Genomic DNA, 22,468 nt, shown 5'->3' with positions numbered 1-22,468 from the left:
ATGATTACTGTCACATACATGTACTGTAATATACTTATATTTACTTATAAGATATATGCTACCAAAATACTACTACTATTATTATTATAATTATTATTATTATTTCTATCATATCATAGCTATTGTCATTAGAGTCTGCCCTTCATCTCTCTCTGCCTCTGTCTCTCTTGGTCTCTCTTCATCTCTCCCTCTCTTTTTGTATAATTTTGTCAAATGAATTACTGTAAATTTATTATGTTGATCTGTTCTGTACACACAACATGGATTGCATGTCTGTCTGTCTGTCCTGGAAAAGGGATCCCTCCTCAGTTGCTCTTCCTGAGGTTTCTACTGTTTTTTCCACTCGGTAAAGGTTTTTATGGGGAGGAGTTTTTCCTTATCCACTGTGGGGGTCCAAAGGACAGAGGGATGTCATATGTGGTTAAGCCCTCGGAGGCAAACAGTGATTTGTGATCCTGGGCTTTATAAATAAAATTGATCTGAATTGAATTGAATCAGAGACAGATTAGATAATGTGAAAATCCGAGAGCGCCAGCTGCTTCTCGTATCATATTCATTATTTAAAAAAGAAAATTACATACAATTAAGACAAGTGCAACTGTTTCATCTCATAGTGAAAGAGTATTTAACTCTCAATTGCTCCTGAAAGCGGCGGCTCTTGCTTTCACCTTAACGTGTTTTTGCAGTAGCCATATCTGCTACCACGCAGGAAATGTCTGCTGTTAGGTAGCCATTCCGTTTGCTTGTTTATTGTCTGTTTATGAAAACATATCTTTGTCTACAGACTATAAGATATAGATATGAGGTGAACAGAAGAAAATGCACGATGAGATTGTTTTATTAACCAATACATGCCACATCTAGTTTATTTTGAAAACTGAACCACAAGCTGTATAAAATTGATCCGCAGGCCATGATAAGCCCCTGAGCTGGACTTTGGACTAGGAATGGGCATCAATTTTCGATTATCGATGATTGATTTTTAAGGATTTTGATCGATCACAAATAATTTTGCTCGATAGTCGCAGTGTTCCCCTAATTGCAATCCTACAGGCCCTGTGAGCTGCCGTGCCTACGAGACCCCCCGCCGGACCTATTCCAGGCAAAAAATCAGAAATAGACGGAGGCTCTCATCGCTCTCCAAAGCCACGGCGGCTTCCCTTGAGGCCTCTGAAAACCCTATGCCATTGAAAGACGGAGGTTTCGCTGAAAACTGAAGCCTGTAACTACTGGCTGGCAACGGTTGTAAACACCCAGGGGTGAACTGCGCATGCGCGCCATTCTTTCTCTTTGGCCTGGGGGGTTGAAGCTCAAAACGGGGGCAGCTGCGCTCTCTTGCGGCGACAGTCTGCACTGCACTCTTGTTTTCTCTCTTTTGAAAAACTCGCTTATCAATTAATCAATAATTGATTGTTAATTTTTATGATGATCGAATAATGAATTTTGATCGTTTGCCCATCCCTACTTTGGACATGCCTCTGCCCTAAATGATGCTGCTGTATATGGGTTGTAATTATTCTTCCTTTGCAGAGGAAGGGCTCGTTTATAATACACTACTCAAAAAATTAAGGGAACACTTAATGGTCACAGTATAACACCAAGTAAGTTAAACTTCAGGGGTGTCAATCTTTACATTTAGGAAGCACAAGTGAGTGTGAATCTGCTTTGGTGCAAATGAAAGTGAAAACAGGTGCAATGGAGAGGCAAAAGCAAGACAACCCCCAAAAATGGAATGGTTTTACATGTGGTGACCACAGACAGTTGCTCTCTCCTTATCCTTCCTGACTGATTCTTCTCTAGTTTTGTGTTCTGCTAGTGTCCACATTCATACGTGTGGTTGCAAGAAGGTTTGCTGTGCCTCCTAGAACAGTCTCGAGAGCATGCAGAAAATTCTGTATGAGACCTGCCATTACACAAGGAGAGCTGAACAGGGCCGTAAAAGGGCATCAACCCAGCAGGAGAGCGTATCTTCTCCTTTGTGTCAGGAGGAACAGGAGGAGCACTGCCAAAGCCTGTGCTCAAAGCATGACCGGTTTGGCTGTTGGGTCAGTGATTGTCTGGAGAGGCATATCCTTGGAGGGTTTCACAGACCCTGACTGCTGTTAGGTAGCGAGATGATATCCTCAGGGCGATTGTCAGACTTTTTGCTAGTGCAGTGGGCCCTGGGTTTCTCCTGGTACAGGACAATGCCCGGCCTCATGTAGCCAGAGTGTGTAGGCAGTTCCTGGATGACAAAGGCATTGATGCCACTGACTGGCCTTCTCGTTGCCCTGACCTAAATCCAATTGAGCACCTATGGGACATTATGTATTGGTGTATCCAACGCCGCCAATGCCCTGATCCAGGTCTGGGAGAATTTCCCCCAGGACACCATCTGCCAACTCATCAGGAGCATGCCCAGACACTGTCAGGAGTGCATACAGGCACGCAGAAGCCATACACACTACAGAGTCACATTATGGGTTGCCGTGATAAAATTCATGCAAGTTGGATCAGCCTGTGATTTCAATCTTTTACTGTGATTTTCGGTGGGATTTTAAATCCAGCCCTCAATGGGTTGATGATTTTGGCTTCCACTGACCGTTGTTATGTCATATTGTTTTCAACAAATATACAATGTACGTCAGTAAAGATCTTTAACAATTTTCCATAATTCATCAATGTTCAGCGATAGTTCATCAAGATCTTTTGAGCAGTGTATAGTTTGATAGGCAGCTTGAGATAGCTGAAAGAAGTGAAATTAGGTGTCCTTTCATCTCGATATTTTATTGTTATTTACACCTGGCTGAGTATAGCACAAATAACTACCCAATAAATGTTGAAGCAAAACATTATAATACTCCTGTTGTGCCTCTTTCAAAAATATTTCTGACATTCTTCCAAGATGTAACTACTGTATGTTCATATTTAACGTGCTTTTGTTCAGGATTGTTATGTTCAACATCAACCTAAGGAGGCCCAGTTTGCCTGGTGGGCTTTCTGTTTGAAATCTTTTTCTGGCAGAATGTTTTTTTCCTAATCTTAACCAAGAAATCCCTTTCTTGCAGAGAGCCCACAAGGCAAACCTCTCTCAGAAGCACAAAAAACAGGAAGGAGAGGCAGGTGGAGCTGTTCAGCTTGGGTGGAGTCAAACACTTGACTGAGGCAACACCCTGAATAGCACTAGGCAGTGAGGGGTGGTTGGTACATACTGATTGAGTTTGTAGTATGCAGTACAGAATGTAGTACGCGATTTCAAAAACAACATATGCCTTGGCAAAATTTGCAAGATCCTATCACTCACCGTTGCATGTGCAGCGTGAGGTTCGGTGGAAGCGTGGTGAAACAAAGCTGACACGTGGTGTGCTGTATGTAGCCAGGTTATGTGAGTCCAAGATGATGCTCTGTTCGCACTGTGCGCCGCGACACTCCAGCCCCGAGCAGTTCTTATCCAGGATAGCTGACACCCTGAGGACCTCCTCCAGCTGCCGCCGTGATGCACTTAATTTCTGGGTAAGGTAAGCCGCCTTATAGTACCCGCCCCCTGCTGATTCCACGGCTACGAGCATGTCAAGTTGTTGTGTTCCTCCGACTGGCTGCAGACTGAGCAGGTGCAACATGTCCTGCTGTTGTGATGCGGCGGCCTGCTGCAGAACCTTCAACACGCTCTTCAGGTGCATTGCCACGAAGTCTTGTGGTGCCACGCTCTCAAAGCGCACCGTCACTGCCTCACGCAGCATCTCTGGTGTTGCCTGCTCCACATGCACACTCACGGGCACAGGCACAGCGAAGCGGCCATCACTAACGCTGGCATTGAGGGTGTATTTGCCTGCATCCAACCCGCCCAGGGCAATGATCTTGCCATCACGAGGACTGATCTTAAAAAGACTGCGCTGGGCTGGGGGGGCATGGCCAAAGGTCAGTGCATCATAAGGGTCAGCGTCGGTGGCGTGCAGCTGGCCAATCACACCGCCAGGAAATTCGTCCTCCATAGTGACAATGTGAACTTCCAGTGGCAACGCGACTGGTCGGTGAAGGCTCTCCTCAATCACTCTGACTTTCAGCGTGGAGGAGGAGGAAAGACGAGGCTTCCCTGAGTCTGTCACCTGGGAGGAGGACAGAGAACAGGGACAGCCCAGCAGATCATAGGAAAAGACAGGGGGAGAAGCAAGAAAAAATAAAATGGGAGTTAAGGAGAGGAGAAGAGGACAAGAGAAATGAATTAGTAATATGTTTTTGGTAACATCTCTACATTCTTCACATCTCAGTCATATCATTATTCGGTCAGAAAGTTCATTAAAGCAGATGACAGATCTTATCTGCAGAGGTGGGTTTGTGAGTCACATTTACTGCATTAAATGTACTTAAAGGTCCAGTATGTAGAATTTAGTGACATCTAGCAGTTAGAGCACAAAATTGAAATATATCCAGTGTGCCAAGAGTGTAGGAGAACTACAGTGGCAAATGCAAAAATGTGGATCACCCTGTCTGGAGCCAGAGTTTAATTTGTCTGTTCTGGGCTACTATAGAAACAACATGGCAGACGTTGTGAAAGAGGACCTGCTCCATATGTAGATGTTAACAGCTCATTCGAAAGCAATGAAAATGAAACGATTCTTAGTTTCAGGTGATTATATGAATAAAAACATAGTTACGAATATTATATTCAATTTCTGTCAATATAACCCTGTAAATCCTAAGTAAGTAACATTTTTGAGTATATTGTAGATAGTTCTAAAGCAGCATATTTTTGATTTTACTGAGGGAGGTTTTTAGAGAAAGGAGATCATTATTTTCATTATATATCACTTTTATTCATGCTACTTTCTTATGCCTTTGCACTGGCAATAGCAGTGTGACTTTGCATTTGTGTCATTCTCATGAATAAGATATCTCAAAAACACCTTAAGGGAATTTATTTAAATTTGACACAAACTTTCACTTGGACTAAAGAAAAAAATGATTAGAATTTTGTGGTTGAAGGTCAAAGGTCAAGGTCAGTGTAACCTCACAAAATATAACTCAAGAATTTTATGATAATTATGACAAAACTTCACAAAAATGTCTTGGATAAATTAATGAAGCGATGACATTTTATATCCAAAAGGTCAAAGGTTAGCTTCACTGTGACATCATAATGTTCTGCAGACTTTTCTGGCCATTATTCAATGTTATATTTCAGGAACAGAAGGGGAGACATTTGGTTAGATACTAAATTGGTGACACTAATCTTGGGTGTCCACCTTGAAACTGTGCTGATTGTGTAGATATTCTGTGCTGTTGAGGGGCCGATGGGTATGAAACATCCATTTTTCACAGACATGGATGTAAACCATAAGAGAAAGTTAACTGGTGCACAGAGGCATACAACCGATTATTCTAGTTTAAATATTGTGCATTTATACACATTCCCTGTAGATGCTGGTGGTCTGCTGATCTCAGATCTGCTCAAGCTCTGTTATACAGCAGCCACGCCCCCTCATAACTCAGGTTCAGATGAGACAAAGCATCCTTGACCTGACTGTTTTCTTTTTCCACTGTCGGTATGGTTCTAAATAGCGCTAGTATTAACAGACCACAGTATAGAGTGCAGCGAGCTGGTGTGAGGTCAGCTTAGAGTCATGTTGTCACTGAACTGTCACAGAGCAGTGTTTCTGTTGTGTAAATGCTTAAATGTTAACACTATAAACAGCCACTGGGCTATATTGTGCTTCAAAAGTACTCCTGATGTGTGGTGTAATGTAAATATTAAAGCTAACGTTGTGTGTCTTTGCGAAGAAACTGAAGAAGTGATCATAATCTGTATTTCTGAGGAAATTATTGATGAAACGTCACATCCTTATCTCCTTAGCTTTAAGGAGGCATCTGATATTAGACATTTTTAGAGTGATTTGGCCTCTTGCTGTATACATTTGACTGGATGTGTTGGACTGATACCTGATCTGTGGGTGTCTGTGATGGGAACTAGGACATTTATACTGGAATTATCAAAGTTAAAGTCCATCCATATCTGATATTCTGATTTATTTGCCAAATCATTATTTTATATTATATAACCATGCAGCTAAGAATGTAATTTTGAAAAATGTCTTTACACCACAGAGATACAAGTGGAGACATTTAGTGTATTTCAGCTTCATCCATCACTTAAATTTCAATCAACTTTTCAACTGATTTTATCTCCTACTTTTAAATTGATAGTGTTAACAAATGTACGATTATCATATTTGTATAATAATGTTGCCCTCTGTACAATGTGTGATTAGTAATGCAAAAAAGTATGATTATTGGACCATTTTGTGATATTTACAATAAGAAGTTGGTTTGTTCTATCTCATTTGAATTCATTTCCCACCAGGGAGCAAAACATGGATCCTATGTATGTGTTTACTCATCTCTTCTCAGGTGATCTCTGTCTAGCCAGTCATGCTTGGTGTAGGCTATGATGAGTATAGCTGTCATCCTAGACATTAAGCTTTCTTTCTAAGGTATTCTGTGTTCTAAGATGAGTTGTTATGAATACACCAGTGATTTATTTAATTAACTTATCTTATGGCCTTAACTGTTTTCATTCAGAGAATGAACTGGCTTCCAGTTGTGCTGTCATGTAATTTTAATTTGCAATAGTATGCTACTGCAAAAAAATATTGTCAGACTTTGTAGGCTTGTCAAAGAGTCATAAAAGCTTCAGCTGAACTTAAGAACACATTTTCACACACTATCAGCTCTATCACAAAAAAATGATGAAAAAACATGATGTATAGTTTGAGCTTACATTTGTCCAGAATGAACAGGCCATGATTGTTTTTGCTAATAGCTAACATTGTTCACAGATTCACAGCTCTATTTTTGAAACCAATGTGATGCTTGAGAAGAGTGACTACAGCAGCTCTGCAGGTTTGATGTGAAACAGGAGTTTGACTCTACCCGTATCAGAATAACATATTCAGTGGCCAGGTCCCTCCTGAACACTTGATTGGCCACTAGTGTTCCATCTTTCTCCAGCAAAAACTCTCCGCCTTCGTTTCCTGACAGGATGTGGAAGTCAAAGGGTGGGCCATTGTGGGAGGAGTCCTGATCAATGACGGACAACTGCAGGATGCTGGTGCCGATTGGCTTGTTTTCCTAAGGGAGGAGATGCACCATTAGAAAGTAAAGGTGTGCAGATATGTCAAAATCTCTGTCTGTTTAACCAACAAAATTATCTTTCTCTGGATCTGTATTCAGATAGAGGACCTCATGTGGGGGTGACTTATACTAGAAGTCACGTTTAATCGAGCAAATGTTGAAATTTGTAACCATATTTATTGGCAATGAAAATGTTGTGCCTCTAAAGCATCAAATTGATTTGATGATGTCATATAATCAATTATAAAAATAAAAATCTACATCTCCATACTCTCTTTTCATATCTCTCTTTCCCACTTTTTCTTTTTTTTTTTTCTCCACTAACTTTTATGAACATTCTGAATCCCAGTATTATGGAATACCATTAAAAATTAATCAAATAAATAAATATAGTTATGAAATATATCCTGAAATAAATAAATGAGGAAAAATCTATATAAAAATAAATGTAAACATAAATTAGTAAATACAGTTCAATAAATAAAAGGTTTTTATTTGTTTACTTTTATAAAAACAGGACATTTCTTTCAGGACTAGTTCTTTTATTTAAAGGGACTTATTTTGGACTATTTGGGGCCTCCCTAGTGTAGTGGTCAGAGCACTAGTCTTCCATGCAGAAGGTCCAGGGTCCAATCCTGCTGGGGTCAACGTCAGCAAAGGCATGCAGTCACAAGAAGTTCCCACCGCCGAATTGAACAGGACAAAATAAATCTGAGCCAAGTCCTCACCGAGGGCGCGTCTCAAGCCCATTGTAGACGGGAGGTTCCAGACGTAAAAGCGGATTCACTTTATTTGGGCTATTTAAATGGGGGAATAAACACATACAGCTAAAAACTACGGGTTCTAAGCTTCATTTTGAAGGATAACATCCAGGGATTTGAAAGAAATCCAGCTGCCACACCAGGCTTTTGTCTCATCACTCCTGCACAATTTGTTGGAGGAGTGAGCAGTATCAGTCAGCTGTCAGCCTGCTGCCTGCTGTGCGCTGACGTGAAGGTGATAAGAATATGGGGATCACTTTTCAATAATGTGTAATAAATGAAATGTCTTGTTAATGGAAGTCCTACGTTGCAAACAGAATGGGCATTTTTATCTTGTGGTCATCCACAATGATATGAGTCAATTTAAAGAAACAAACATGTCAATGGTGACTTTTTTTTTCAGAGTAATAGTGACCAGCTTTTGGCACAATAAATATCTTCTCCATCGCATTATTTGTGCTCTCCCAAATACTGTATTTAGATTTGGGTACATCCCTTAGACCTCCCTGTTTGAGGTTACATTATGCATGGTCACAATAAAAAAAAATAAAAAAACTCAACACCATCTACAGCAACCTGACCACCTCCCCTCCCTTCCCGACCCCTCCACCTGCTCTTCCCCCCACCTCCGTTCCACCACTGTCACACTTCCCCCCACTGACCCCTCTCTCTCTACATCAGTTCACAAACCAGTCCCTTCCTCACTTGTTAAGTCCTGTCTCCCTTCTATCTCCCCACTCATCTCCAGAATTATCAATGCCTCCCTCAGCTCCGGCTCAGTCCCTGATCCGCTGTCACCCCTATCCTCAAAAAAGCCTGACTCAATCCCGACATCATGACCAACTTCCGGCCCATCTCCAACCTCCCCTTTCTGTCAAAAATCCTGGAGCACGTTGTTGCCACTCACCTCAAAACCCATCTCACCTCCAATGACGTATTTGAGACATTTCAATCTGCTTTACAGTCACAACACAGCACTGAATAAAGCTCTTCTCAAAGTCACCAACGACCTCCTCTTCTCCGACAACTCATGCTCGACCTCACTGCTGCGTTTGACACGATTAACCACTCCACCCTCCTCTCCCGTCTTAAAACCTGTTACAACATCACTGGCACGGCTGTCTCCTGGTTCAGATCATATCTCTCCAACAGACAGCAATTCATCCATTTCAATAACTGCACCTCCTCTACCAAGGTGTGTCCCAAGGCGTCCCCCAGGGTTCTGTGCTTGGTCCTCTCCTTTTCATCCTCTACATCCTCCCGCTTGGTAACATCATCCGCCGATATGGCCTCCATTTCCACTGCTATGCCGACGACGTCCAGATCTACATCACCACCAAATCCATCACAACAGCAATCTGCTCCACACTTGAAAATTGCCTCACTGAAATAAAATCCTGGATGCAAACTAACTTTCTACAACTCAACTGTGACAAATCAGACATGATCCTAATCGGCCCCAGTTCCCTTACTAAAACCATCCGTAATTTCAGCCTTAATGTTACAAATTCTACACTTTCTCCATCTCCACATCTACGCAACCTTGGAGTCACTTTCGACAGCAACCTTTCATTTAAACCGCACGTTAATCATATCACCAAAACCGCTTTCTTCCATCTAAAAAACATAGCTCGGCTCCGCACCTCACTCACCTTCTCCACTGCAGAAACTCTGATTCACACATTCATAACATCCAGACTCGACTACTGCAATAGCATTCTGTATGGTTCATCTTCTAAAGTCCTCAACAAACTACAGTACATCCAGAACTCTGCTGCCCCTCTCCTCAAACAGTCCCGCTCCTGCAACCATATCAGGCCCGTCCTTCAGAACCTCCACTGGCTCCCAATTCCTCAACGCATTCAGTTCAAAGTCCTTCTCCTCACCTTCAAAGCCCTCCATAACCAGGCCCCATCTTACCTCACTGACCTGTTGCACCATCACACCCCCTCCTGCAATCTCTGCTCCTCTGATGCATATCTCCTCTCTCTACCACACAGGACCAAGCACAAAACCTGGGGGGACAAAGCCCTCTCCACTGCTGCCCCCTCCCTCTGGAATTCTCTACCCCAACACATCCATAACTGTACAGACTTAAACTCCTTCAAATCTTTGGTCAAAACCCACCTGTTCAGGCTTGCATTCAATCCAGATTCTTGCTCTTAACTGTGTTTTGCTGTTCTTATGTTGTTTTTATCTTGTTTTTGTAAAGTGTCTCTGAGTGTTTTGAAAAGCGCTATACAAATAAAATGTATTATTGTGACATTATTATTAATATTATTATTATGATTGATTTTGGGAAGATGATGTATTCAAAGAGAACTGAATAGTCATTTCATTTTTACGACTTTGAAAATACAAAGCCAGAATTCTTAGCACCTGTTCATATAACTGAGTCATTGGCACTGATAAGTAACCCTGCCACTCCCCTTTAACATATATCGTTTTAGTCAGTCCCTCTAGGAAATCCTAACGGCAAGATTTCAAATTGGTTGACTTCAACTACTCCCTGCATTATTAAACCTTGCTCAGTGCTTACAATTTCCAAATTCAATATCTTTTCACTATTTCACTTTGTATTCCTATCCCCCCACAGCTCAGTACATGTCCAGGGAAACGTGTACCAAAAAGATTGTAACTTCGGATGAAATACACTTGATCTTTCCAACTCAACAAAACCTGGAATTAAAGGTGTGTTTTAATTTTTACGTTATTATCAATATAAGTAAACTATTACTTTTGGCTGAATAAATAGTACAACAGATTAAGGTCTGCACAAGGATAAGTCCACTCCTACAGTTGGCTGGACAAAAAGTAGGTTGGTTCTCCACCTGGTGCTTATTCCCAGATCATACTGGAGACCTAAAAACTAAAGGCACAGAAATAATGTTCAATACATTTCTGAAACACCATGTAAAAACTTTCCAAAAACCTTTTTTCACCAACTTAAGTGAATGTACAGACAAATGGATTGGCTACTGGGATGTTTGGGACGAATTCCGATGGGCCAGTCACCATGTGGGCTAGTGAGACTAGTGCATGTCAAGCTAGTTGCTAGCTAACAGTACTGAAATGTGCGTCCTTCACATATTGTTTGTTTGCTGTGAGATGTTCAGAGGAAACGTAGGTGTCAGTCTTATGTTTTGATGCTCGAAGGAGGAGATAAGAGCGGCCTATTCCAATCTGAAAGAGGCTCTCATTTTACTTGAAATCTGATTTGCTCAGCCGCAGTCATCAGTCATAACTCATGGCAGACCAGGGTAGTTTGACCGTTAGACAGGAAACATGGATAAAGCCGGTAAAACAAGAAAGGGTGGCGCGGAAAAAAACTTGAAAAAAAAAAAACAACCCTTAAATCTTTACAAGTAGAGGCAGCAAAGTGCTCCAAAATAACCGACCCGTTTGGTTGCGGCCTTGGTTGACGGGCCGAGGCTGCTGGTGTTGCTAACGATGGAGATGGAGCTGGAGCCGACAGTGCCATTATAGCAGGTGCATTAACGTGAGCTAATGTACATGAGTGTGTAATGTGCAAGGTTGGCTTTGGCAAATTGCGTATTTCTTGTAGGTGTTCGGTTCAAGAGGCTAACTAGCCTACTAGGTATTGCATTGCATTGCAAGTCATTATGATTTAAACCTGCACTTTTTTCCAGTGGATGCATGCAGTTAACGTTAAGTGATGCTCCCAGTCCCAAGGACAATGAAGCTGAGGGACAAATTAACCCCAGTCGTGATGAGGAGGAGGATGAGACCAGAAATATGACAGGTGCAATGTGAAGGCACAGCCTACTATGCATTACATTTTAGCCAGAGGAAAAACTTTTTAGTAGTATTAAGTGGGATTCTTTTGTTGTAGTAGTAAGTTGACTAAAAGTTGACTATAGGGCCTATTGCCCAATTTATACCTCCTTAGTTCATGGATGTGAGCCATGGAGATATAAACTGGGGTTATGTAATATAAGAGCAGGGCTGGGCAGGGCAGGGCAGTCAATTATACTGTGCATAAAATTAGATGCATTAGAATAGAGTCATATGCTCTTATTTTAAGTTGAATAATAAGCGCACAGCCATTTGTGGCCAATTCATTATTGCATTTATTTTATAGTCTGGAATTAAACAATAACTGCTGATTTTCTTATGCAGTTGATTCTGAGGACAGTGTTCGTGTAGTGTGTACAAGCATATAGAGGATTATAGGTAGAAACGTGTGGGTCGGTGCGTGGGCTGGTGCGTGGGCCGGTGTGTGGGCCGGTGCGCCTGAATGTCCCGGGCTGAATTTGTGTCCCAGTCCGCCGCTGTGTACAGAGGTTTTCTAATCATCATCAAAAACCTGCTAAAAATCGGCAATAGACTCCTCTCCTATTGCCAGTAGTCTAGAGACATGTACACAGTTCTGCAGCACACCTTTACAATTTTTTTAAACTGGTGTGTCATGTTTGATGTCATGGACAGACCAGAAAATAGGCTAGTGAACAGCAGAAAGCAGCATGGAGGCCATTTTTTAAAAATGTATCTCTTTTTCAAACTTGTGCAGGCTAACTTGGAACGATGTTTGAGTGCTGCTCAAAGTGCTGACAGACAGTATTTGTGGTACTGCGTCATTGCATCTCGCCAGTAAAGGGGCTAAAATGAGTGCATTCACCTGGGTATTGAACTTCCATCACTGCCAATGGGAGCCAGAGCCAATAAATACCTGTGACCACTAGGGCTGTCAATGAATATTCTAAATTCGAATTTAAATTCGAATTTGAAAAAAAAATGGACCTTCTAATGTGAAAATTGATATTCGATTGTGGAGAGAAAAAAAAAAACACCACCGCAGCTGACCTCTTTGTGAGTGGGCGTTGGCCTGGGCTGCTGCACTGAATGCACGCATTGACAGATTCGCTCGCGGCTCGCACAGAAAATAGACCAGACGCCGAAACAATCGCTGCAGGGCGCGAGCCGGCCACGGTGTGGATGACACAATCAGTTAACATGGGCGCCAAAAGGAAACTGGCTACGCTTCTCAGCGCTTCGAGGCTATTCGCAGCGCCTCTGCAGGCGGTGTGGCCTGACGGGTCAGAGAGGGGGGGCGAGCGAGAGGTCTGCGGCCGTTTAGAGATAATTGTTTTATGTGTTTGAATGTGTAGGTATGTAAATCTTTTCAAAGACGTTTATGTTGAAATAAAAATACTTACAAGTAGTTATGTTTCCTTGTATTAATACATATACAAGTATGTTTCCTTGTATTAGTTTGCCCTCTTGTGGACATATTGCGAAAAAAAAAATAAAATTTGAATGGTTCGAACCTGTGAGTTATTTTTAGAAGGAATATTCAAATGTCATTTTTGAGCAGTTTTGACAGCCCTAGTGACCACTGCGGAGTCATTTGACCTGGGTGTGAATGCCGATTGTTACTTTTCTCATTACATTTAAAAAGCTGCATGATGGAAGGTGTTAATGGTTTTTTGTGCAGTGGGAAAGGGGCGAAAGTAATTAGAGTTTGTTGGGGAAAAAAGTCACTGCAAACACTTAATCTGTATACTATAACCTTTTGGTCTATAAACTTTTACCTAATTCCCTTTTCCTAATAGCCACTACAGATCCATGTATTTATCTGCTGAGGCAGTTATTTCTTCAGGCATTAATGGATGTATTAAAAGGGGAAGCTTAAGGGCCCAGAGTTTTGGGTTACACCAATGAGAACCATCCATGGCTGTAATTTGGCTGTTTTCTTTAATCAACACATCACTTAAAGCTACTCTTACCTTTCTTGCATTTCACACAACACTTTGAACTTTGAGCAAAAATTTGAAGATCCACAACTCCCCCCTCCCTCCAAAGTCCCATCCCCCTCCTCCTGCAACTCCACCTCCCTCCAAAGGCCTATTTCCCCCCTCCTCCATTACATCCTCATTATGTCTATGATAAACGTAGGCATTGGCAAGTTAACGTTTGACACACGGAAGAGGAGAGTGAGTGTAATGTAACAACCAAGACAGTCAAACGCAACCCCAGAGTTTTAAAACTCAACTGGAGTCAGTGATGACTGATGAGTTTTAGAATAAGGTTACAGTGCTAATGTTAGATAGTAGTGTTAACGTTACGAGTAAGTGGAAACGCACAAGGAAGATAACGTCAATGTTTCAGAGGCTACGCTACAGTAGGCTAACGTTACCCATTAGCAACTGGATGCTGTGTTGTCATATATAACGTTATAGTTATATTAGAAGCAAACTAAACATAATGTCACCTGTCCTGCACAGTCAAACGCAACCCCAGAGTTTTGAAACTTATCCAGGGTCAGTGATGACTGATGAGTTTTATACTAAGGTAAGCGCTAACATTAGATAGTAGGGTGACAGCAAACAAGGTAGAGAGGCTCAGGCAACGTTAGGTTACAGTAGGCTAACCGTTAGCAACTGGATGCTGTGTTGTCATATATAACGTTATAGCCTATGTTACATTAGAGGCAAACTAAAAATACCTGTCCAGCAGAAACTCTGTGACCATCTCATCCTTTTTTAGCTAAGGATGAAGGTGCATCAGTCTTTGTCATCGCTCAAAAGCAGAGCAAATATTGACCCGAGTTTTGGCTCTTGCAGCATCGAGTTCTCTCTTAGTGTTAGCTTTTTCTGCTATATTCTTTCTTTAACCAAATGATTTCCCTGTTGGAGCGGCTGGAGGTGGAAGCGGTGGTCCGCATTTGATTGCCATTGTTACAGAGAAAAGTTTATATCTACAAGCATCCCTGTTTCTAGTTTATATCCACAAGCGTCCCTATTACTGTTAGCGGACCAGTCCGGGAGGCAGACACCGTCTCCACATTTAAGACTAGACTTAAGACTTTCGTTTTTGATAACTTATAGTTAGGGCTGGCTCAGGCTTGCCTTAGCCCCTAGTTAGGCTGACATAGGCCTATTTTGCAGAGAGAACCTATTAGCAGAGTTTTATTACATTTTCAAAATGTGGGTTCCATGCACTTCAAGTGCAGCTGTTATTCCGACTAGCTGTTATCCTCCGATACCCCGAATGTGTTTTGTGGATTAAAAAACTACACTGGACTTCTTGTCGGCATGTGGGTCAGTATGTGCTGTCTGTATTTTCATTCTAAAGTGGCCATTTCCTTTAATTATCTTTATGTTTAAGTCAATTTAATGTCAATGATGAGGTTTACCTGTATGACAGTAGTTAGGTTGGCTGGGGAGAAGGTGGGCGGGTTGTCATTGATGTCAGAGATGTCTATGTTGGCCATCACAGTGGAGGACATGGGTGGGATTCCACTATCCAGAGCTCTGATGATCAACGAGTAGCTAGGAACCTAGGGGGGCAGACACAATGGAAGATGTATATACCATGAAAGAACAAACCCAAGGATCATGGATGTAGCCTCTGTTATATCACCAACTGTTTTCTGAAGAAATGTCTGGCAGCTTGGATATCTGCTGTCATGGCAGTAACAGTGTGCAGCATTGTAGTGTACGTGTAGCCTCCATCCTCCAATTATCCCTGGTTAAAACTGTTAGCTCTGTTAGCACAGTCACCGTTGTTAAGCCTATTCATGGAGTTAACATTGTTTGCTGCTAGCTGCCAGCTTGGGGGTCTTCCAACAGAAAATTTTGAGCATTAAACACTTAATATTCTGCATTCTGGTTTTATGGACCACTTAGTGCCTTTTCTGCATCCGTATAAGGAGTAAATGTCTTTAATTCTTTCAAAAATAAAAGTCCTCTGCTACTTTCATGTTTTTATTAGAGGGGACAAATGCACATATTCTGAATATTGAAGAGGATGTGTCCCCTAGGTCCCCCCCTGAAATCTACATCTATGTTTCCACCATTTTTAATAAAAAGAAAACACACAATATTGACATCTCCAACTTAGATTGCTACCAAATTAATATGAATTGTTATTGGATCAAGCTAATCAAAAGTTATCAAATGCTTGTTGATATCGCATTGGATCTTGAACAAGGTTCTTCAAAAGGGGCTTAACTCTTGCAGGACCTCAAACCTGCACGCTACAAATACAAAACATGGCCATGTCATATCATAAATCAAAAACTGTTTGTCCAATCTTTATAAAACTTGCAGGATATATATTTAATAACAATGTTGAACCACACATGTAAAATTATTTTGAAATTGCCCAATAGGGGGTGCCACCAGTTCCAAACAAATGTCTTGGCCTGGTGCAAAATTTAGCCATAAATCAATGACAGTTTGTCCAAACATTACCAAATTTTGAATAAAGCTATTGAATAGTGTCCCCAAGATGTTTTTGCAATTGACCAACAGGGGACGACAACATTGCTGAAAAGAAGCATGGCCCTGCACAGATTTGGTTGTAACTGAACAAGCCTTAAACCTGTTAGTTTGGGGCGACCAGCAGCTCAGCTGGGAGAGCAGACATCCTATGCACTGAGGCTGTGTCCTTACTGCAGCAGCCCAGGTTCAATTCCAACCCTCCAATTTGCTGCATGTTAACCCTATGGATGTATTAAGAGACATGGATACAGCATTGGCACAGGAGCCCTGTTCATTCCTATGAACGTTGCTGAATGGCACATGAAGCCAAAAGGCTGTTTTTGTGGTAGGAAGTTACTCGGATGATTGGTGCTGCTTCCACATCATTGGGCCCATAGAGCAAGTGCACTAAAGACTCATGGTCACCAAGCAAGGCAGAGTGCAGTCAAGTGTGGCTGAGCGACCAACTTCTACCCGCTGAGCGGCTAACTTTCAATTTAATACTTAGCAACTTGAATGAGGATAAAATAAATTAATGTTGCCGCTCTTTTAGACTTTCAGAATGTTATCGTAACCAAAGGATTCAATAGTGGAACGAGTCATTTTGTGGGGGTTGTGACACTCAAAAAAATGTATCCACAGATTTATAGACGTCTCTTTCCCAATCTGAGTCCATGGGGAAAAGTCTTTTCAAGGCACAGGGCATCACGTGACTGACCCTGAATATTGCAGTACCACTGTTTGGCCACTATGACAATTGGCTTCAAAGCCTGGTGCACTTCCTTGGAACCTGGCCATCTCCCCTCTCTCCCCCTTTCCTTAACCTGTCCTATCAAATAACTGCAAAATGCCAAATAAATAATCTTTGAAAAAAAAAAGAAAACAAACAAACAAACAAACAAACAAACAAAAAAAACTGTTACATTTAATGCATGTGTTGGAATGTGTCAAAGGTCTTGATCGTTTGCAGCTTTCAAATTCTAACAGTCCATGCTAGCTCAAACCCCAGAACAGCCACTTGCAGCTCTATGAAGGGTTGAATTTGCTATCATATTTTATTTGGCATAACAGGATACATAAATGCACACTGACTTGATCACATATCAAGCAATAGTAATAGATGCTAATCAAGTATGATTTTCCATTGCCTGTCTACAATCAGTCGGATAAGTGTCAAACAAAACAGCTCTGATTGGCAGATAAAAGGTGTCTTGATTGGTTTGGGGCCTTTGATCCCTACAAACTGTGCTGTGAGATGACAGACTCACTGGATCAAAGTTTTCATATTATAGAAAGAGTGCTTGTGTATGTGGTTGTCTGTGGAAGAGTTGAGAATGTTTAAGTTCTCACACACACACACACACACACACACACACACTAGTCTTGTTCCCCTGGCATGCCGCTCAGTCTTCTCTAAACCCGCAGAAGAATTTTTTTTCCATTTCTCCATATTACTTTATAATAAAGAACTAATGAAGCATACTGAGGAGGAATGCAAAAGCAGCAACAAAGCAATATTCTGCTGCCTGAGACATACAAAATATAACCCTCAGTAATAAAAAACTATGACCTGCTTAGCAGAGAGAGAGGGGGAGAAAAGAGAAGAACCAGTATGGAAATGAGATGAGAAAACGTATGTAAACACATGCACATATCGAAGTATTAATGCATAGACACATGGACGGATGCATCAGCACTGTACACACACGCACATGGATGCACACACACATACCTACACACACACGTATACACTGACACACAGAGAAAGCTGCTGCTCTCTGTGTGATAACCCCAAACACACTTTCATCAGCCAAAAGCTTTGATCCCCACACGCCCCTGCACTCTCTTTCTGAGCACAGCTCATCGACCGCACTCTTGAATACTTTATGATAGGAATATGAACATTTCTGAAGTTTTCAAGCACTGCAGAGGAGAGGGAGATGAGGAAGAAGCAGAGGATGAGGAAGAAAGAGGCAGGGTGTGAAAAAAGCTCAGAGGAGGGGGGGTGGAAGGCAGGCAGGGGGTGTTCATGCCTTCTATCTTTTTTCCTGCTGCAAATTAAAGAGCTCATACTCAGAGCTGCTTTGTGCACGTGCTTCCTGTTCAAGTGTGATTAGCTGCCATCTGGTCAGGGATCCATCTCACAGAAAACCATCTCCCAGTGAGCTCATCAGCTGCCAACACACTACTTCCTTACATCTAAGATAGGCAACCAGAAGAGCTCACATTCTGCAGGTATTCACTCAGAGCACACACCACAGCAGCTCATTTCACACACTGCCTGTTCATGCTGGCACAGAGACAGTCAACTGATACAGCCGCATATCATAAGGACTGTACCAATAGATTGCATTGTAAATATAAGGCATGATGTAATAATCTGTTGAATAAAACAATGTAAGAAGCTAGCTATTTTTTGCTTGCTGCAAAATAAAATTCTGCAAAAATGAATCATTACATTAATCATAGACTTCTATTTTGATATAACAGTTATTTTGATATAATTAATTCTGATCCAGGTTCATAAAATAGACATATTTTAAAATAGACATATTTTATTATGTACATTCATTTTACAATGAATGTACATCAACATTCATGCCAATAAAGATAATATGATACCACAATCAAAAGTATTTTGGGGGTTTAGTTACTCTTTCAACAACAGAGCAATGAGTCCTCATTACTTCAACCATCAGCTGATTGCATCATGTCAGTTTCAGGAGTCTGAATCCCCCAGGTAAACTTTCATATCATAAACATAATTAAACAGTCCCTTCAGGATGTTCACAACAATTGCAACAATTAATGCAAATTCAGCCACTTCCCATGAATTCTGTATGCATGGGTGTGAAAACCTGGAATAAAAAGTTTGGTTTTGTACCTCTATGCCTCTACCACTGAATATGCTCAGTACCAACCCTGTAGTCAGTCATTCACTTAGAATTTATTCACAATTCAGGAAACATTTTAACCTACTAGATATGTGTTTTTCTAGCCCTTTAGCATCCAATCACCTCTTCCCACCCTCAATACAGGACGCATCCTTCAATATGTGGCACGGGAGGGGCCTAAATGTTTCAACGACCTTTTCATAGAAAACAAATTTGCCTCTTTCGAACAGCTGTCAAAGAAATTTAATATACCCAATTCCCACTTTTTTTTTTAGATATCTACAAATTCGACATTATGTTATGAGTGCTATCCCACAATTTCCTAAAAAACCCTCCAACAAATTCACTGATGACATGTCTTTTAACCCAACAGACAAGGGTGCAATTTCATCAATACTCAGCTTAATTTCTAAATTAGAGTCTTCGCTGGTTAGAATTAGAACAGCATGGGAACAGGGCCTTCAAATAACAATTAATGAGGAAACGTGGGCTAGGATATTGGAAAGAGTTCACTCCTCTCCTATGTGTGCTAGGTATGCTCTCATTAAATTTAAAGTTGTTCATCGGGTGCATCTTTCTAAGTCTAAACTGGCCAAGATATATCCACAAGTCGACCCTACATGTGACAGGTGTAAGACTTCAGATGCAACGCTGATAAACACATTCTGGCTTTGTCCTAAGTTAGAGGGGTACTGGAAGGCTATTTTTCAGGCTCTGTCTACTGTCTTAAAAGTACAAATTTATTCATTCAAATTCATACGACGGTTCGGCCTAGATCAGAATTAGCTCTCTAGCGCCCCCATTTTGTTTGATGGGGTCAATAATGGAGGGGTCCCCTCAGATTATGTGTGGTCATATGCCTACAAAGTTGCGTGGTGATCGGTGAAACCCTTGAGATGTTATACACCTTTATGTGATGAGCCACGCCCTCCGCAATATTCATTGCCTTATAGAAGCTTAGTTTTAGTAAGTTTTCCAACTTTTGCCAAGAGGGAACTTTAGATATTGGTCCCTAGATTATGTTCACCGAGTTTCATGCAGATCGGTCAAACTTCCTAGGAAGAGATCGATTTTAAGTGTTTTGGAAAAAATTCAAAATAGCAGAAAATCTATAAACCAGAAGTTATGGGTTCTTGAGGCAAATTTGTTCTTCATGAGGAGAGGCATCTCTGTGCAAAGTTTCATGTCTCTACGACATACGGGGCATGAGATATGCCCATTCAAAGTTTGCCATTTCAATCGGTTGTTATAGCTCCCCCCTTTGACCAAGTCAGTGAGGAGAAAAACGTGGAACAGACACACAGACAGACACACCCACACACCCACAGGCGAGTTTTTGTCATTATATACTAAGATTTTGGGGCGAGCTTTTGGCCTTTAATGACAGGACAGTTAGGGAGGAGAGGTGACAAGGTGCAGCAAGGGGCCATGGGCCAGAACCGAACCTGTGGCGGCTGTGACAAGGACATAGCCTTTGTACATGGGGTGCCCGCTCTACCCACTGAGCCACTGGGCTCAAATCTAGGTTTTATCTCTTAATGCAGCTAGAGTCAAGTGACTGCTCATGCTGGAGCACTAATCAACACTGTCATGTCTTTCCCCAAGCACGGAAAAGCTGAGTAAAAAAAAAAAAAAAAAAAAGACAGAAAGACAAAAAAGTTGTGCAAGAGAGACATGGATCAAGAGCGGGCAGGGGGCCCATAGATGCTGCTTATGCATAGGGCCCAGAATTTGGTGCTATGCCCCTGTCTGTGCAACCTTGCAATTTTGTCCAATCACTGCAACTTTACTGCAAGTCTGACAATTTAAACCGCATAAAATCTCATTTCATTGTAGAGCTGATGTATCATGAGACTGCTGCTGCAGGACTGGAGCTCTGTGCCTGGGATAGTCACACACAAACAGACATAGGCATAACTGTTAGAATCACGCTAACATTACCTAATAGTGAGTAATAGGTTAATAGACAGAGCTGAGCCATTTTTGTGTGGATGGGAGATTAAAGACTCGATTGCGGTTGTTAACCACTGTGGTGGGGCCCCTGCACAAGCTGCAAAATATGACCAATAGTGATGAAATCATGTTGTTTTGTGTTAGCTTGTGCTAACCAGGCAGAAAGATTAGGAGGAGAGCGCTGTGTTGAATAGCAGCCATAGATGATCGTCGGCAATTAGCTGTTGCTGCCCGCACCCCCACCATCACAAATAGATTCTAGTTCTGTGCAAAAGACTGAAAGCAAAGAATATTAGGCTCCTAATCAGTGACAACATCACAACTATTTTTGCAATTTTTACTTGCCCCCACAATTTAATTGAAGAAAAAAAAACACCTACAAACATTGCAACATGCATCACAAGTTTTTTTTTTTTTTTTTTTTCAGAAAAGCTGCCATGAAATCAGGCATTTTAGGTCACAATAAAATCCTGGAGGGATTGATTAAAGCTCATCAATTTAAATGCCCTGAGCCAGAATCTCCTGTATGCGGAGCAAGCTATAGGTTAATAAAGTGTTGCACATAAAGTCTTTCATCTTCTCTCTTTCTTCATTCTTTCATACAGAGTTGCACTGCACTGCTATAAGTGTTTAAGTAGTGTAAAGAAGTGCTGCTGTGTAAAGCTTCTTTACAGTTGTTTCGAGACCAAACTGTGGTGTGTGTGGTGTGTGTGTGTGTGTGTGTGTGTGTGTGTGTGTGTGTGTACATGTCCTCACTGTCTCACGGTCCAGTGGCTTGTTGACCTTGATGACCCCACGGAGTGGGTCAATGAAGAACTGGTTGTCTCGGTCTCCAGTGATAATGGAATAGAGAATGGCTCCATTCAGCTGACTGTCAATGTCCTCTGCAACCAGCTGAAAACACACACACACACACACACACACACACACACAGGAAGTGTGATTTGCAAGGAAATTCTTTTTACAGTCAGTGCAAAACATTTAACAGACAAACGGGGGTTACATGGCGTTAACAATTACATAGACATACAAACACACCACAGGCTGGAACATTGTCAGACAGATGTTATTCATACATTTAGGGCACGTATAGCTGCAGGAATGAAAATCTTATTGAACTTGGCTTTTTTGCACAGAGTTAGCCTGTACCTACGGCCGGAGGGGAGGGGAATGAAGTATTGGTGGAGTGGATGGTCAGGGTCCTGTGTGTTTCTAAGGGCTTTACGGGTCAGAGATGAGGTGACACTGTCAGATGATTTTGCTTACCAGATGGGTTACTTTCAAGAGTTTGTTTCTATTAACAACTGTGAGCATGGGGAAGAAGCAGATGGCACCATACAACAGAACCGGCTCAACAATGCTGCGGTACAGAAGGAGGAGGAGTTGGGGATGAACAGACGGGTGTCTGAGTTTGCATATAGCCGTGAGTTTCTGTTGGCAGCGTTTGTAAATGTCTGTGGTGTGCTGATTGAAGCTGAGGTTATTGTCCAGTGTGATGCCGAGATATTTGGAAGACTCCACCTCCTCC

General features: G+C 41.7%; 1 protein-coding gene across 9 annotated transcripts in view; it reads right to left on the bottom strand.

Annotated features, from left to right (window-relative positions):
• Positions 1-22,468, bottom strand: part of LOC117259695 (protocadherin Fat 3) — a 391,086-nt gene that overhangs the window by 30,550 nt on the left and 338,068 nt on the right. For all 9 annotated transcript variants that reach the window (XM_033631307.2, XM_033631315.2, XM_033631310.2 and 6 more), the window contains 4 exons: positions 21,697-21,834; positions 15,025-15,168; positions 6,907-7,104; positions 3,284-4,085 (listed from right to left, as the gene is read on the bottom strand). In XM_033631307.2, the coding sequence (XP_033487198.2) occupies positions 3,284-4,085; positions 6,907-7,104; positions 15,025-15,168; positions 21,697-21,834 (1,282 nt within the window). The remainder of the gene's footprint in view (positions 1-3,283; positions 4,086-6,906; positions 7,105-15,024; positions 15,169-21,696; positions 21,835-22,468) is intronic.

This window comes from Epinephelus lanceolatus, chromosome 4 (genome assembly GCF_041903045.1).
Source record: "Epinephelus lanceolatus isolate andai-2023 chromosome 4, ASM4190304v1, whole genome shotgun sequence".
NCBI lineage: Eukaryota > Metazoa > Chordata > Actinopteri > Perciformes > Serranidae > Epinephelus > Epinephelus lanceolatus.
Note: the sequence above shows the minus strand (reverse complement) of the source record. Positions and strands in the feature narration are given on the sequence as shown.